The sequence below is a fragment of the Cloeon dipterum genome, unplaced genomic scaffold (assembly GCF_949628265.1).
Source record: "Cloeon dipterum unplaced genomic scaffold, ieCloDipt1.1 scaffold_14_ctg1, whole genome shotgun sequence".
In the NCBI taxonomy this organism is placed as follows: domain Eukaryota; kingdom Metazoa; phylum Arthropoda; class Insecta; order Ephemeroptera; family Baetidae; genus Cloeon; species Cloeon dipterum.
In genome coordinates, this window is record NW_027052680.1 from 306630 (window position 1) to 325148 (window position 18519).

Sequence of the window (18519 nt, forward strand, 5' to 3'; positions counted from 1 at the left end):
AAATGGTGAATGGTCTTGCTTCAAGTAGATGACGAAAGTAGCGGATGGTTGAGTAGATGGCGAGCAGCTCACGGTCGTAGGTCACGTATTTCTGTTGAGCCGGGCAGAGCTTCTTCGAGTAGAAACCTAGAGGTTGCCAAGCTCCATCCACAAATTGTTGAAGAACGCCACCCATGCCAATGTCCGAAGCGTCGGTAACAATGCTTAAAGGACAATTTGGCTGAGGATGAGCGAGTTTGGTGGCTTCAGCAAGCTTCTTCTTACAGGTGTTGAAGGCTTTGATGGCTTCAGGAGTCATGTAGATTTTTGACTTTTTCTTCAGGTTTGGTTGTGCCATGATTGCGTTGATTGGAGCCTGGTCCAGGGCAATGTGAGGCATCCAGCGATGATAAAAGTTGAGAAGGCCAAGGAAACGGCGTAGTTGGTCGACCGTCTGGGGCACAGGAAAGTCGACGATGGTCTTGATGTGCCTATCCAGAGGAAGGATACCGTTCGCAGAAACCTTGTAGCCCAGGAAGTCAATCTCTGACGCGCCGAAGACGCATTTGGAGACGTTGAGTACCAGGCCATAGTCCTGAAGACGCTGAAACAGAGTGCGTAGATGTTCTGCATGGTCCCTCTCGTTCCGTGAGAAGACAAGAATGTCGTCAATGTAGACAAACACGAAGGGAAGTTCTCGTGTTACTTCATGCATGAAGCGTTGAAAAGTTTGGCTTGCATTCTGAAGTCCAAAAGGCATGTACAGAAATTCGTACAAACCAAATGGTGTCGTGATGGCCGTCTTTGGGATGTCCGGTGGGTGGACAGGGATGTGGTAGAAGGCCTTTGGGATGTCCAGGACGGAGAAGATGTTGCAGCCAGCGAGTTTGGCAGTGGCATCTTGGATATTCGGGATGGAGTAGCGGTCGGGCTCTGTCCTAGCGTTGAGCATGCGGTAGTCTCCGCAGTCCCTCCAAGTCCCATCGTTTTTCTTGACAGTGTGAAGAGGTGAAGCCCATTGACTGCGCGAGGGACGCATCTTGCCAGACTTGATGTAAGACGCGAAACGTTCTCGAGCAGCAGCTTCTCGTTGTGGATCCATTCGTCTAGGTTTGGTGAAGACAGGTGGTCCATCGGTTGTTTTGATGTAGTGGACGGTATTGTGCTTGATGATCTTGTCGTGGGAAGGCAGGCGGGTCAACTCAGGAAAGTCTTTGAGGATGTTGAAGAAGGGGCCAGTGCCGGTGATAGTTTTCACGCTGGGCCAGTTACCTGTTGGCTTGATACCAATAACGGAGCAGCTGGTGAGGTTGTCAATGAGTTTCTGCCGTCTGATGTCCACCAGCAGGTCGTAATGAGTTAGAAAGTCGACACCGATGATTGGTTTTCCTACGTCCGCAACGACAAAGTTCCAAGAAAATTCTCGTCGCAGCCCGAGGTTGAGGTTGATGTTAAGCACACCGTAGATTTTGATTGCAGATCCGTTGGCCGCAGTCAGGTCCAAGAAGGTTTTAGCGAGGGAGTCAAGGTTTTTCACAAGTTTGCGTGGGAAAACACACACGTCAGAGCCTGTGTCAACCAGAAATTCAATATTTGTTTGCCTGTCTTTGATGAAGAGGCGGCCGGATGGAGGGGAGCAAGTGGTTGCCGCCTCTAGCACTTGCTGTTTAAGTTTCCCGGCTGGAAGAATTTACATCCTTCGAGACATTTCCGTGCCTTGGAGCCAAATTCTCCGTGGTAGAAGCAGGTGCCGTCGGAGTTGAAGCGAGGACGAGATCGGCTGCGGTTGCGGCGACGATCGAATTTCTTGCTGTCGTCCACTCTGTCATTCTGAACAAAGTCGTGGCGACGAGGGCTTCGTCCCCGGTCTTGTTTAAGGCTGATGGCCAAGGACTGGATGCTGTCCAGCACGCCAGACACCAGTTGTTGCATGTCGCGCTGGTTCTTTTCGATGAGGCGTCGGTAGTCGTCATATGGATCAAGGGCCACGAGTGGTGGGCGGGTCGCGGTTGCAGCAAAAGTGTGCTGTTGTTTGCCAAGAATGTTCCAAATGTGATCAGCGGTCTCTGCTTGGTCCGTCAGGGAGCAGGCGGTCTGTGTGGCAAGGAGCTTGCGGATTTCGTTCGGAAGCCGGTTGATCCAGATCGTGCGCAGCATGTCGTCAGTACCTTCCTTATCTGCGAGGCATTGCAATTTGCGGAGAAAGGTTGAGGGCTTTTGGTCCCCCAGTTCTTCTCTCGCCAGCAGCTGTTGCAGTTTTTGGTCTTTGGTTGGACCAAGGCGTTTCAAAATTTCCGCCTTTACGTGGTTATAGGAGTCTGTTTCGGGTAAGTTCCTGAAGATGTCGCGCGTCTGCACGTAGATGTCTGCTGGAAGGCCTTGTTTAATCCAGGCGATACGTTGCTCGTCACTTTTGATCCGCCGGAGGGTGAAAAATGCGTCGACACGCTCGAACCAAGATTCGACGTCGCCTTTCCAAAAGTCGGGTAGGCGAAGCTGGGTGATGTTCTGGACGGAGGGGGCTTCCACGTCTTCTGCTTGCATCTCTGTTGCTAGGCAGTCCGCAGAGACGAAAATATTGCTTTTGCAGCTGGGCGTCGATCCAGGTGTGTAGCCGGACAGGTATGCTGGGCCAGGGATCCTCCAGGTAGGCGTCGAGGTGTTCCAGGCGTCCAGGTAGTCGTCCAGGGGTCCCGGTGTCCTAGGTAGTCGTCCAGGTATCCAGGGAGTCGTCCAGGTAGTCCTAGGTAGTCGGCCAGGTGCGTCCAGGTAGTCCTAGGTAGGCATCCAGGTGCGTCCAGGTAGTCCTAGGTAGGCATCCAGGTGTGGCCAGGTTGTCCTAGGTAGGCATCCAGGTGCGGCCAGGTAGTCCTAGGTAGGCATCCAGGTGCGGCCAGGTAAGGTGTCCGTGCAGTCGGAGCGTCGGGGTCACCAAAATGTAGGAGCGGTAGTCGTATGAAGTAAAACACTCAACTACTGATTTTTAACTTGCTTAACTTCGGTTTATTAGACTGAGTGAACAGAGACCGGCCTAAACGGCTGGCCGTAAAGTGCGTCGCGAAGTAGAGTTTTATTTGAATCATATTTATTGCTGTGCATTACTAATAAGGGTGAAATTGGGTTTGCCTTTATTGTCAGAGTTTATTGTAAATTGTAATATCGATGAATTGAGGACACAATTAGTCAGCTAATTAATGTTGTTAATTAAAGTACATTTTGAGATGGGGGAAACTTCTGGAGGTTTTCAGCACCATCTTAAGTGGGGGTGAGAAGTCACAAGAGCACAGGGCGCACTAGCACAAAGTGGGGGAGAGAGTCAGAGAGAGTCAGAGCCACCACAAATTCCATCAAACTTCAGATGATTGGTCGATTCCTTGACGAAGAATCGATAGTTTTAGTCTGGATTTCCTGGAATTTCATCAAACTTCAGATGATTGGTTGATTCCTTGACACAGTTTCGATAGTTTTGGTCGGGCTTTCTTGGAATTCCATCAAACTTCTGATGATTGGTCGATTCCTTGACGAAGAATCGATAGTTTTGGTCTGGCTTTCTTGGAATTCCATCAAACCTAAGTTGATTGTTCGATTCCTTGACGAAGTATCGATAGTTTTGGTCTGGCTTTCTTTGAATTTCATCAAACTTCACATGATTGGTTGATTCCTTGACAAAGTATCGATAGTTTTGGTCGGGCTTTCTTGGAATTCCATCAAACTTCAGATGATTGGTCGATTCCTTGACGGAGAATCGATAGTTTTGGTCTGGATTTCCTGGAATTTTATCAAACTTCAGATGGTTGGTAGATTCCTTGACGAAGAATCTATATTTTTGGTCAGGCTTTCTTTGAATTTTATCAAACTTCAGATGATTGGTCGATTCCTTGACGAAGAATCGATAGTTTTGGTCTGGCCTTCTTGGAATTTCATCAAACTTCAGATGATTGGTTGAATCCTTGACGAAGTATCGATAGTTTTGGTCTGGCTTTCTTTTAATTTCATCAAATTTCAGATGATTGGTTGATTCCTTGAGGAAGAATCGATAGGTTTGGTCGGGCTTTCTCGGAATTCCATCCAACTTCAGATGATTGGTCGATTCCTTGACGAAGAATCGATAGTTTTAGTCTGGATTTCCTGGAATTTCATCAAACTTCAGATGATTGGTTGATTCCTTGAGGAAGAATCGATAGGTTTGGTCGGGCTTTCTTGGAATTCCATCAAACTTCAGATGATTGGTCGATTCCTTGACGAAGAATCGATAGTTTTAGTCTGGATTTCTTGGAATTTCATCAAACTTCAGATGATTGGTCGATTCCTTGACGAAGAATCGATAGTTTTGGTCTGGCTTTCTTGGAATTTCATCAAACTTCTGATGATTGATCGATACCTTGACGAAGAATCGATAGTTTTGGTCTGGCTTTCTTGGAATTTCATCAAACTTCAGATGATTGGTCGATTCCTTGACGAAGAATCGATAGTTTTGGTCTGGCTTTCTTGGAATTTCATCAAACTTCTGATGATTGATCGATTCCTTGACGAAGAATCGATAGTTTTGGTCTGGCTTTCTTGAAATTTCATCAAACTTCAGATGATTGGTCGATTCCTTGACGAAGAATCGATAGTTTTAGTCTGGATTTCCTGGAATTTCATCAAACTTCAGATGATTGGTTGAATCCTTGACGAAGTATCGATAGTTTTGGTCTGGCTTTCTTTTAATTTCATCAAATTTCAGATGATTGGTTGATTCCTTGAGGAAGAATCGATAGGTTTGGTCGGGCTTTCTTGGAATTCCATCAAACTTCAGATGATTGGTCGATTCCTTGACGAAGAATCGATAGTTTTAGTCTGGATTTCCTGGAATTTCATCAAACTTCAGATGATTGGTTGATTCCTTGACAAAGTATCGATAGTTTTGGTCGGGCTTTCTTGGAATTCCATCAAACTTCAGATGATTGGTCGATTCCTTGACGGAAAATCGATAGTTTTGGTCTGGATTTCCTGGAATTTTATCAAACTTCAGATGGTTGGTAGATTCCTTGACGAAGAATCTATATTTTTGGTCTGGCTTTCTTTGAATTTCATCAAACTTCAGATGATTGGTCGATTCCTTGACGAAGAATCGATAGTTTTGGTCTGGCTTTCTTGGAATTTCATCAAACTTCTGATGATTGATCGATTCCTTGACGAAGAATCGATAGTTTTGGTCTGGCTTTCTTGGAATTTCATCAAACTTCTGATGATTGGTCGATTCCTTGACGAAGAATCGATAGTTTTGGTCTGGCTTTCTTGGAATTCCATCAAACCTAAGTTGATTGTTCGATTCCTTGACGAAGTATCGATAGTTTTGGTCTGGCTTTCTTTGAATTTCATCAAACTTCACATGATTGGTTGATTCCTTGACAAAGTATCGATAGGTTTGGTCGGGCTTTCTTGGAATTCCATCAAACTTCAGATGATTGGTCGATTCCTTGACGAAGAATCGATAGTTTTAGTCTGGATTTCCTGGAATTTCATCAAACTTCAGATGATTGGTTGATTCCTTGACAAAGTATCGAAAGCTTCTGTCGGGCTTTCTTTGAATTCCATCAAACTTCAGATGATTGGTCGATTCCTTGACGGAGAATCGATAGTTTTGGTCTGGATTTCCTGGAATTTCATCAAACTTCAGATGGTTGGTAGATTCCTTGACGAAGAATCGATAGTTTTGGTCTGGCTTTCTTTGAATTTCATCAAACTTCAGATGATTGGTCGATTCCTTGAGGAAGAATCGATAGTTTTGGTCTGGCTTTCTTGGAATTTCATAAAACTTCAGATGATTGGTCGATTCCTTGACGAAGAATCGATAGTTTTGGTCTGGCTTTCATGGAATTTCATCAAACTTCTGATGATTGGTCGATTCCTTGACGAAGAATCGATAGTTTTGGTCTGGCTTTCTCGGAATTTCATCAAACTTCTGATGATTGGTCGATTCCTTGACGAAGAATCGATAGTTTTGGTCTGGCTTTCTTGGAATTTCATCAAACTTCAGATGATTGGTTGATTCCTTGACGAAGAATCGATAGTTTTGGTCTGGCTTTCTTTTAATTTCATCAAACTTCAGATGATTGGTTGATTCCTTGAGGAAGAATCGATAGGTTTGGTCGGGCTTTCTTGGAATTCCATCAAACTTCAGATGATTGGTCGATTCCTTGACGAAGAATCGATAGTTTTAGTCTGGATTTCCTGGAATTTCATCAAACTTCAGATGATTGGTCGATTCCTTGACGAAGTATCGATAGTTTTGGTCTGGCTTTCTTTTAATTTCATCAAATTTCAGATGATTGGTTGATTCCTTGAGGAAGAATCGATAGGTTTGGTCGGGCTTTCTTGGAATTCCATCAAACTTCAGATGATTGGTCGATTCCTTGACGAAGAATCGATAGTTTTTGTCTGGATTTCCTGGAATTTCATCAAAATTCAGATGATTGGTTGATTCCTTGACAAAGTATCGATAGTTTTGGTCGGGCTTTCTTGGAATTCCATCAAACTTCAGATGATTGGTCGATTCCTTGACGGAGAATCGATAGTTTTGGTCTGGATTTCCTGGAATTTTATCAAACTTCAGATGGTTGGTAGATTCCTTGACGAAGAATCTATATTTTTGGTCAGGCTTTCTTTGAATTTTATCAAACTTCAGATGATTGGTCGATTCCTTGACGAAGAATCGATAGTTTTGGTCTGGCTTTCTTTGAATTTCATCAAATTTCAGATGATTGGTCGATTCCTTGAGGAAGGATCGATATTTTTGGTCTGGCTTTCCTGTAATTTCATCAAACTTCAGATGATTGGTCGATTCCTTGACAAAATATCGATAGTTTTGGTCGGGCTTTCTTGGAATTCCATCAAACTTCAGATGATTGGTCAATTCCTTGACGAAGAATCGATAGTTTTAGTCCGGATTTCCTGGAATTTCATCAAACTTCAGATGATTGGTAGATTCCTTGACGAAGAATCTATATTTTTGGTCAGGCTTTCTTTGAATTTTATCAAACTTCAGATGATTGGTCGATTCCTTGACGAAGAATCGATAGTTTTGGTCTGGCTTTCTTGGAATTTCATCAAACTTCTGATGATTGATCGATTCCTTGACGAAGAATCGATAGTTTTGGTCTGGCTTTCTTGGAATTTCATCAAACTTCAGATGATTGGTCGATTCCTTGACGAAGAATCGATAGTTTTGGTCTGGCTTTCTTGAAATTCCATCAAACTTCAGATGATTGGTCGATTCCTTGACGAAGAATCGATAGTTTTGGTCTGGCTTTCTTTTAATTTCATCAAACTTCAGATGATTGGTTGATTCCTTGAGGAAGAATCGATAGGTTTGGTCGGGCTTTCTTGGAATTCCATCAAACTTCAGATGATTGGTCGATTCCTTGACGGAGAATCGATAGTTTTGGTCTGGATTTCCTGGAATTTCATAAAACTTCAGATGATTGGTCGATTCCTTGACGAAGAATCGATAGTTTTGGTCTGGCTTTCTTGGAATTTCATCAAATTTCTGATGATTGATCGATTCCTTGACGAAGAATCGATAGTTTTGGTCTGGCTTTCTTGTAATTTCATCAAACTTCAGATGATTGGTTGATTCCTTGACAAAGTATCGATAGGTTTGGTCGGGCTTTCTTGGAATTCCATCAAACTTCAGATGATTGGTCGATTCCTTGACGAAGAATCGATAGTTTTAGTCTGGATTTCCTGGAATTTCATCAAACTTCAGATGATTGGTTGATTCCTTGACAAAGTATCGAAAGTTTCTGTCGGGCTTTCTTTGAATTCCATCAAACTTCAGATGATTGGTCGATTCCTTGACGGAGAATCGATAGTTTTGGTCTGGATTTCCTGGAATTTCATCAAACTTCAGATGGTTGGTAGATTCCTTGACGAAGAATCGATAGTTTTGGTCTGGCTTTCTTGGAATTTCATCAAACTTCTGATGATTGATCGATTCCTTGACGAAGAATCGATAGTTTTGGTCTGGCTTTCTTGAAATTTCATCAAACTTCAGATTATTGGTCGATTCCTTGACGAAGAATCGATAGTTTTGGTCTGGCTTTCTTGGAATTTCATCAAACTTCTGATGATTGATCGATTCCTTGACGAAGAATCGATAGTTTTGGTCTGGCTTTCTTGAAATTTCATCAAACTTCAGATTATTGGTCGATTCCTTGACGAAGAATCGATAGTTTTAGTCTGGATTTCCTGGAATTTCATCAAACTTCAGATGATTGGTTGAATCCTTGACGAAGTATCGATAGTTTTGGTCTGGCTTTCTTTTAATTTCATCAAATTACAGATGATTGGTTGATTCCTTGAGGAAGAATCGATAGGTTTGGTCGGGCTTTCTTGGAATTCCATCCAACTTCAGATGATTGGTCGATTCCTTGACGAAGAATCGATAGTTTTAGTCTGGATTTCCTGGAATTTCATCAAACTTCAGATGATTGGTTGATTCCTTGACAAAGTATCGATAGTTTTGGTCGGGCTTTCTTGGAATTCCATCAAACTTCAGATGATTGGTCGATTCCTTGACGGAGAATCGATAGTTTTGGTCTGGATTTCCTGGAATTTTATCAAACTTCAGATGGTTGGTAGATTCCTTGACGAAGAATCTATATTTTTGGTCAGGCTTTCTTTGAATTTTATCAAACTTCAGATGATTGGTCGATTCCTTGACGAAGAATCGATAGTTTTGGTCTGGCTTTCTTGGAATTTCATCAAACTTCTGATGATTGATCGATTCCTTGACGAAGAATCGATAGTTTTGGTCTGGCTTTCTTGGAATTTCATCAAACTTCTGATGATTGGTCGATTCCTTGACGAAGAATCGATAGTTTTGGTCTGGCTTTCTTGGAATTCCATCAAACCTAAGTTGATTGTTCGATTCCTTGACGAAGTATCGATAGTTTTGGTCTGGCTTTCTTTGAATTTCATCAAACTTCACATGATTGGTTGATTCCTTGACAAAGTATCGATAGGTTTGGTCGGGCTTTCTTGGAATTCCATCAAACTTCAGATGATTGGTCGATTCCTTGACGAAGAATCGATAGTTTTAGTCTGGATTTCCTGGAATTTCATAAAACTTCAGATGATTGGTCGATTCCTTGACGAAGAATCGATAGTTTTGGTCTGGCTTTCTTGGAATTTCATCAAATTTCTGATGATTGATCGATTCCTTGACGAAGAATCGATAGTTTTGGTCTGGCTTTCTTGAAATTTCATCAAACTTCAGATTATTGGTTGATTCCTTGACAAAGTATCGATAGGTTTGGTCGGGCTTTCTTGGAATTCCATCAAACTTCAGATGATTGGTCGATTCCTTGACGAAGAATCGATAGTTTTAGTCTGGATTTCCTGGAATTTCATCAAACTTCAGATGATTGGTTGATTCCTTGACAAAGTATCGAAAGTTTCTGTCGGGCTTTCTTTGAATTCCATCAAACTTCAGATGATTGGTCGATTCCTTGACGGAGAATCGATAGTTTTGGTCTGGATTTCCTGGAATTTCATCAAACTTCAGATGGTTGGTAGATTCCTTGACGAAGAATCGATAGTTTTGGTCTGGCTTTCTTGGAATTTCATCAAACTTCTGATGATTGATCGATTCCTTGACGAAGAATCGATAGTTTTGGTCTGGCTTTCTTGAAATTTCATCAAACTTCAGATTATTGGTCGATTCCTTGACGAAGAATCGATAGTTTTGGTCTGGCTTTCTTGGAATTTCATCAAACTTCTGATGATTGATCGATTCCTTGACGAAGAATCGATAGTTTTGGTCTGGCTTTCTTGAAATTTCATCAAACTTCAGATTATTGGTCGATTCCTTGACGAAGAATCGATAGTTTTAGTCTGGATTTCCTGGAATTTCATCAAACTTCAGATGATTGGTTGAATCCTTGACGAAGTATCGATAGTTTTGGTCTGGCTTTCTTTTAATTTCATCAAATTTCAGATGATTGGTTGATTCCTTGAGGAAGAATCGATAGGTTTGGTCGGGCTTTCTTGGAATTCCATCAAACTTCAGATGATTGGTCGATTCCTTGACGAAGAATCGATAGTTTTAGTCTGGATTTCCTGGAATTTCATCAAACTTCAGATGATTGGTTGATTCCTTGACAAAGTATCGATAGTTTTGGTCGGGCTTTCTTGGAATTCCATCAAACTTCAGATGATTGGTCGATTCCTTGACGGAAAATCGATAGTTTTGGTCTGGATTTCCTGGAATTTTATCAAACTTCAGATGGTTGGTAGATTCCTTGACGAAGAATCTATATTTTTGGTCAGGCTTTCTTTGAATTTTATCAAACTTCAGATGATTGGTCGATTCCTTGACGAAGAATCGATAGTTTTGGTCTGGCTTTCTTGGAATTTCATCAAACTTCTGATGATTGATCGATTCCTTGACGAAGAATCGATAGTTTTGGTCTGGCTTTCTTGGAATTTCATCAAACTTCTGATGATTGGTCGATTCCTTGACGAAGAATCGATAGTTTTGGTCTGGCTTTCTTGGAATTCCATCAAACCTAAGTTGATTGTTCGATTCCTTGACGAAGTATCGATAGTTTTGGTCTGGCTTTCTTTGAATTTCATCAAACTTCACATGATTGGTTGATTCCTTGACAAAGTATCGATAGGTTTGGTCGGGCTTTCTTGGAATTCCATCAAACTTCAGATGATTGGTCGATTCCTTGACGAAGAATCGATAGTTTTAGTCTGGATTTCCTGGAATTTCATCAAACTTCAGATGATTGGTTGATTCCTTGACAAAGTATCGAAAGTTTCTGTCGGGCTTTCTTTGAATTCCATCAAACTTCAGATGATTGGTCGATTCCTTGACGGAGAATCGATAGTTTTGGTCTGGATTTCCTGGAATTTCATCAAACTTCAGATGGTTGGTAGATTCCTTGACGAAGAATCGATAGTTTTGGTCTGGCTTTCTTTGAATTTCATCAAACTTCAGATGATTGGTCGATTCCTTGAGGAAGAATCGATAGTTTTGGTCTGGCTTTCTTGGAATTTCATAAAACTTCAGATGATTGGTCGATTCCTTGACGAAGAATCGATAGTTTTGGTCTGGCTTTCCTGGAATTTTATCAAACTTCAGATGGTTGGTAGATTCCTTGACGAAGAATCGATTGTTTTGGTCTGGCTTTCTTGGAATTTCATCAAACTTCTGATGATTGATCGATTCCTTGACGAAGAATCGATAGTTTTGGTCTGGCTTTCTTGGAATTTCATCAAACTTCTGATGATTGGTCGATTCCTTGACGAAGAATCGATAGTTTTGGTCTGGCTTTCTTGGAATTCCATCAAACCTAAGTTGATTGTTCGATTCCTTGACGAAGTATCGATAGTTTTGGTCTGGCTTTCTTTGAATTTCATCAAACTTCACATGATTGGTTGATTCCTTGACAAAGTATCGATAGGTTTGGTCGGGCTTTCTTGGAATTCCATCAAACTTCAGATGATTGGTCGATTCCTTGACGAAGAATCGATAGTTTTAGTCTGGATTTCCTGGAATTTCATCAAACTTCAGATGATTGGTTGATTCCTTGACAAAGTATCGAAAGTTTCTGTCGGGCTTTCTTTGAATTCCATCAAACTTCAGATGATTGGTCGATTCCTTGACGGAGAATCGATAGTTTTGGTCTGGATTTCCTGGAATTTCATCAAACTTCAGATGGTTGGTAGATTCCTTGAAGAAGAATCGATAGTTTTGGTCTGGCTTTCTTTGAATTTCATCAAACTTCAGATGATTGGTCGATTCCTTGAGGAAGAATCGATAGTTTTGGTCTGGCTTTCTTGGAATTTCATAAAACTTCAGATGATTGGTCGATTCCTTGACGAAGAATCGATAGTTTTGGTCTGGCTTTCATGGAATTTCATCAAACTTCTGATGATTGGTCGATTCCTTGACGAAGAATCGATAGTTTTGGTCTGGCTTTCTCGGAATTTCATCAAACTTCTGATGATTGGTCGATTCCTTGACGAAGAATCGATAGTTTTGGTCTGGCTTTCTTGGAATTTCATCAAACTTCAGATGATTGGTTGATTCCTTGACGAAGAATCGATAGTTTTGGTCTGGCTTTCTTTTAATTTCATCAAACTTCAGATGATTGGTTGATTCCTTGAGGAAGAATCGATAGGTTTGGTCGGGCTTTCTTGGAATTCCATCAAACTTCAGATGATTGGTCGATTCCTTGACGAAGAATCGATAGTTTTAGTCTGGATTTCCTGGAATTTCATCAAACTTCAGATGATTGGTTGAATCCTTGACGAAGTATCGATAGTTTTGGTCTGGCTTTCTTTTAATTTCATCAAATTTCAGATGATTGGTTGATTCCTTGAGGAAGAATCGATAGGTTTGGTCGGGCTTTCTTGGAATTCCATCAAACTTCAGATGATTGGTCGATTCCTTGACGAAGAATCGATAGTTTTTGTCTGGATTTCCTGGAATTTCATCAAACTTCAGATGATTGGTTGATTCCTTGACAAAGTATCGATAGTTTTGGTCGGGCTTTCTTGGAATTCCATCAAACTTCAGATGATTGGTCGATTCCTTGACGGAGAATCGATAGTTTTGGTCTGGATTTCCTGGAATTTCATCAAACTTCAGATGGTTGGTAGATTCCTTGACGAAGAATCTATATTTTTGGTCAGGCTTTCTTTGAATTTTATCAAACTTCAGATGATTGGTCGATTCCTTGACGAAGAATCGATAGTTTTGGTCTGGCTTTCTTTGAATTTCATCAAATTTCAGATGATTGGTCGATTCCTTGAGGAAGGATCGATATTTTTGGTCTGGCTTTCCTGTAATTTCATCAAACTTCAGATGATTGGTCGATTCCTTGACAAAATATCGATAGTTTTGGTCGGGCTTTCTTGGAATTCCATCAAACTTCAGATGATTGGTCAATTCCTTGACGAAGAATCGATAGTTTTAGTCCGGATTTCCTGGAATTTCATCAAACTTCAGATGATTGGTAGATTCCTTGACGAAGAATCTATATTTTTGGTCAGGCTTTCTTTGAATTTCATCAAACTTCAGATGATTGGTCGATTCCTTGAGGAAGAATCGATAGTTTTGGTCTGGCTTTCTTGGAATTTCATAAAACTTCAGATGATTGGTCGATTCCTTGACGAAGAATCGATAGTTTTGGTCTGGCTTTCCTGGAATTTTATCAAACTTCAGATGGTTGGTAGATTCCTTGACGAAGAATCGATAGTTTTGGTCTGGCTTTCTTGGAATTTCATCAAACTTCTGATGATTGATCGATTCCTTGACGAAGAATCGATAGTTTTGGTCTGGCTTTCTTGGAATTTCATCAAACTTCTGATGATTGGTCGATTCCTTGACGAAGAATCGATAGTTTTGGTCTGGCTTTCTTGGAATTCCATCAAACCTAAGTTGATTGTTCGATTCCTTGACGAAGTATCGATAGTTTTGGTCTGGCTTTCTTTGAATTTCATCAAACTTCACATGATTGGTTGATTCCTTGACAAAGTATCGATAGGTTTGGTCGGGCTTTCTTGGAATTCCATCAAACTTCAGATGATTGGTCGATTCCTTGACGAAGAATCGATAGTTTTAGTCTGGATTTCCTGGAATTTCATCAAACTTCAGATGATTGGTTGATTCCTTGACAAAGTATCGAAAGTTTCTGTCGGGCTTTCTTTGAATTCCATCAAACTTCAGATGATTGGTCGATTCCTTGACGGAGAATCGATAGTTTTGGTCTGGATTTCCTGGAATTTCATCAAACTTCAGATGGTTGGTAGATTCCTTGACGAAGAATCGATAGTTTTGGTCTGGCTTTCTTTGAATTTCATCAAACTTCAGATGATTGGTCGATTCCTTGAGGAAGAATCGATAGTTTTGGTCTGGCTTTCTTGGAATTTCATAAAACTTCAGATGATTGGTCGATTCCTTGACGAAGAATCGATAGTTTTGGTCTGGCTTTCATGGAATTTCATCAAACTTCTGATGATTGGTCGATTCCTTGACGAAGAATCGATAGTTTTGGTCTGGCTTTCTCGGAATTTCATCAAACTTCTGATGATTGGTCGATTCCTTGACGAAGAATCGATAGTTTTGGTCTGGCTTTCTTGGAATTTCATCAAACTTCAGATGATTGGTTGATTCCTTGACGAAGAATCGATAGTTTTGGTCTGGCTTTCTTTTAATTTCATCAAACTTCAGATGATTGGTTGATTCCTTGAGGAAGAATCGATAGGTTTGGTCGGGCTTTCTTGGAATTCCATCAAACTTCAGATGATTGGTCGATTCCTTGACGAAGAATCGATAGTTTTAGTCTGGATTTCCTGGAATTTCATCAAACTTCAGATGATTGGTTGAATCCTTGACGAAGTATCGATAGTTTTGGTCTGGCTTTCTTTTAATTTCATCAAATTTCAGATGATTGGTTGATTCCTTGAGGAAGAATCGATAGGTTTGGTCGGGCTTTCTTGGAATTCCATCAAACTTCAGATGATTGGTCGATTCCTTGACGAAGAATCGATAGTTTTTGTCTGGATTTCCTGGAATTTCATCAAACTTCAGATGATTGGTTGATTCCTTGACAAAGTATCGATAGTTTTGGTCGGGCTTTCTTGGAATTCCATCAAACTTCAGATGATTGGTCGATTCCTTGACGGAGAATCGATAGTTTTGGTCTGGATTTCCTGGAATTTCATCAAACTTCAGATGATTGGTAGATTCCTTGACGAAGAATCGATAGTTTTGGTCTGGCTTTCTTGGAATTTCATCAAACTTCTGATGATTGATCGATTCCTTGACGAAGAATCGATAGTTTTGGTCTGGCTTTCTTGGAATTTCATAAAACTTCAGATGATTGGTCGATTCCTTGACGAAGAATCGATAGTTTTGGTCTGGCTTTCATGGAATTTCATCAAACTTCTGATGATTGGTCGATTCCTTGACGAAGAATCGATAGTTTTGGTCTGGCTTTCTTGGAATTTCATCAAACTTCTGATGATTGGTCGATTCCTTGACGAAGAATCGATAGTTTTAGTCTGGCTTTCTTGGAATTCCATCAAACCTAAAGTTGATTGTTCGATTCCTTGACGAAGAATCGATAGTTATGGTCTGGCTTCCTTGGAATTTCTTACAACTTCAGATGATTGGTCGATTCCTTGACGAAGAATCGATAGTTTTGGTCTGGCTTTCTTTGAATTTCATCAAATTTCAGATGATTGGTCGATTCCTTGAGGAAGGATCGATATTTTTGGTCTGGCTTTCTTGGAATTCCATCAAACCTAAGTTGATTGTTCGATTCCTTGACGAAGTATCGATAGTTTTGGTCTGGCTTTCTTTGAATTTCATCAAACTTCACATGATTGGTTGATTCCTTGACAAAGTATCGATAGGTTTGGTCGGGCTTTCTTGGAATTCCATCAAACTTCAGATGATTGGTCGATTCCTTGACGAAGAATCGATAGTTTTAGTCTGGATTTCCTGGAATTTCATCAAACTTCAGATGATTGGTTGATTCCTTGACAAAGTATCGAAAGTTTCTGTCGGGCTTTCTTTGAATTCCATCAAACTTCAGATGATTGGTCGATTCCTTGACGGAGAATCGATAGTTTTGGTCTGGATTTCCTGGAATTTCATCAAACTTCAGATGGTTGGTAGATTCCTTGACGAAGAATCGATAGTTTTGGTCTGGCTTTCTTTGAATTTCATCAAACTTCAGATGATTGGTCGATTCCTTGAGGAAGAATCGATAGTTTTGGTCTGGCTTTCTTGGAATTTCATAAAACTTCAGATGATTGGTCGATTCCTTGACGAAGAATCGATAGTTTTGGTCTGGCTTTCATGGAATTTCATCAAACTTCTGATGATTGGTCGATTCCTTGACGAAGAATCGATAGTTTTGGTCTGGCTTTCTCGGAATTTCATCAAACTTCTGATGATTGGTCGATTCCTTGACGAAGAATCGATAGTTTTGGTCTGGCTTTCTTGGAATTTCATCAAACTTCAGATGATTGGTTGATTCCTTGACGAAGAATCGATAGTTTTGGTCTGGCTTTCTTTTAATTTCATCAAACTTCAGATGATTGGTTGATTCCTTGAGGAAGAATCGATAGGTTTGGTCGGGCTTTCTTGGAATTCCATCAAACTTCAGATGATTGGTCGATTCCTTGACGAAGAATCGATAGTTTTAGTCTGGATTTCCTGGAATTTCATCAAACTTCAGATGATTGGTTGAATCCTTGACGAAGTATCGATAGTTTTGGTCTGGCTTTCTTTTAATTTCATCAAATTTCAGATGATTGGTTGATTCCTTGAGGAAGAATCGATAGGTTTGGTCGGGCTTTCTTGGAATTCCATCAAACTTCAGATGATTGGTCGATTCCTTGACGAAGAATCGATAGTTTTTGTCTGGATTTCCTGGAATTTCATCAAAATTCAGATGATTGGTTGATTCCTTGACAAAGTATCGATAGTTTTGGTCGGGCTTTCTTGGAATTCCATCAAACTTCAGATGATTGGTCGATTCCTTGACGGAGAATCGATAGTTTTGGTCTGGATTTCCTGGAATTTCATCAAACTTCAGATGATTGGTAGATTCCTTGACGAAGAATCTATATTTTTGGTCTGGCTTTCTTGGAATTTCATCAAACTTCTGATGATTGGTCGATTCCTTGACGAAGAATCGATAGTTTTGGTCTGGCTTTCTTGGAATTTCATAAAACTTCAGATGATTGGTCGATTCCTTGACGAAGAATCGATAGTTTTGGTCTGGCTTTCATGGAATTTCATCAAACTTCAGATGATTGGTCGATTCCTTGACGAAGAATCGATAGTTTTGGTCTGGCTTTCTTGGAATTTCATCAAACTTCTGATGATTGGTCGATTCCTTGACGAAGAATCGATAGTTTTAGTCTGGCTTTCTTGGAATTCCATCAAACGTAAAGTTGATTGTTCGATTCCTTGACGAAGAATCGATAGTTATGGTCTGGCTTCCTTGGAATTTCTTACAACTTCAGATGATTGGTCGATTCCTTGACGAAGAATCGATAGTTTTGGTCTGGCTTTCTTTGAATTTCATCAAATTTCAGATGATTGGTCGATTCCTTGAGGAAGGATCGATATTTTTGGTCTGGCTTTCCTGTAATTTCATCAAACTTCAGATGATTGGTCGATTCCTTGACAAAATTTCGATATTTTTGGTCTGGTTTTCCTGTAATTTCATCAAACTTCAGATGATTGGTCGATTCCTTGACAAAATATCGATAGTTTTGGTCGGGCTTTCTTGGAATTCCATCAAACTTCAGATGATTGGTCAATTCCTTGACGAAGAATCGATAGTTTTAGTCCGGATTTCCTGGAATTTCATCAAACTTCAGATGATTGGTAGATTCCTTGACGAAGAATCTATATTTTTGGTCAGGCTTTCTTTGAATTTCATCAAACTTCAGATGATTGGTCGATTCCTTGACGAAGAATCGATAGTTTTGGTCTGGCTTTCTTGGAATTTCATCAAACTTCTGATGATTGATCGATTCCTTGACGAAGAATCGATAGTTTTGGTCTGGCTTTCTTGGAATTTCATAAAACTTCAGATGATTGGTCGATTCCTTGACGAAGAATCGATAGTTTTGGTCTGGCTTTCATGGAATTTCATCAAACTTCTGATGATTGGTCGATTCCTTGACGAAGAATCGATAGTTTTGGTCTGGCTTTCTTTGAATTTCATCAAATTTCAGATGATTGGTCGATTCCTTGAGGAAGGATCGATATTTTTGGTCTGGCTTTCTTGGAATTCCATCAAACCTAAGTTGATTGTTCGATTCCTTGACGAAGTATCGATAGTTTTGGTCTGGCTTTCTTTGAATTTCATCAAACTTCACATGATTGGTTGATTCCTTGACAAAGTATCGATAGGTTTGGTCGGGCTTTCTTGGAATTCCATCAAACTTCAGATGATTGGTCGATTCCTTGACGAAGAATCGATAGTTTTAGTCTGGATTTCCTGGAATTTCATCAAACTTCAGATGATTGGTTGATTCCTTGACAAAGTATCGAAAGTTTCTGTCGGGCTTTCTTTGAATTCCATCAAACTTCAGATGATTGGTCGATTCCTTGACGGAGAATCGATAGTTTTGGTCTGGATTTCCTGGAATTTCATCAAACTTCAGATGGTTGGTAGATTCCTTGACGAAGAATCGATAGTTTTGGTCTGGCTTTCTTTGAATTTCATCAAACTTCAGATGATTGGTCGATTCCTTGAGGAAGAATCGATAGTTTTGGTCTGGCTTTCTTGGAATTTCATAAAACTTCAGATGATTGGTCGATTCCTTGACGAAGAATCGATAGTTTTGGTCTGGCTTTCATGGAATTTCATCAAACTTCTGATGATTGGTCGATTCCTTGACGAAGAATCGATAGTTTTGGTCTGGCTTTCTCGGAATTTCATCAAACTTCTGATGATTGGTCGATTCCTTGACGAAGAATCGATAGTTTTGGTCTGGCTTTCTTGGAATTTC

At 40.4% G+C, this 18519-nt stretch overlaps 1 protein-coding gene across 1 annotated transcript; it reads right to left on the reverse strand.

Annotated features, from left to right (window-relative positions):
• Positions 1 to 1619: 1619 nt before the first annotated feature.
• LOC135947645 (uncharacterized) lies at positions 1620 to 3308 on the reverse strand. Its single transcript, XM_065496521.1, has one exon. The coding sequence runs from the start codon at positions 2521 to 2523 to the stop codon at positions 1633 to 1635; it is 891 nt and encodes a 296-aa protein (XP_065352593.1). The 5' UTR covers positions 2524 to 3308; the 3' UTR covers positions 1620 to 1632.
• Positions 3309 to 18519: the final 15211 nt, after the last annotated feature.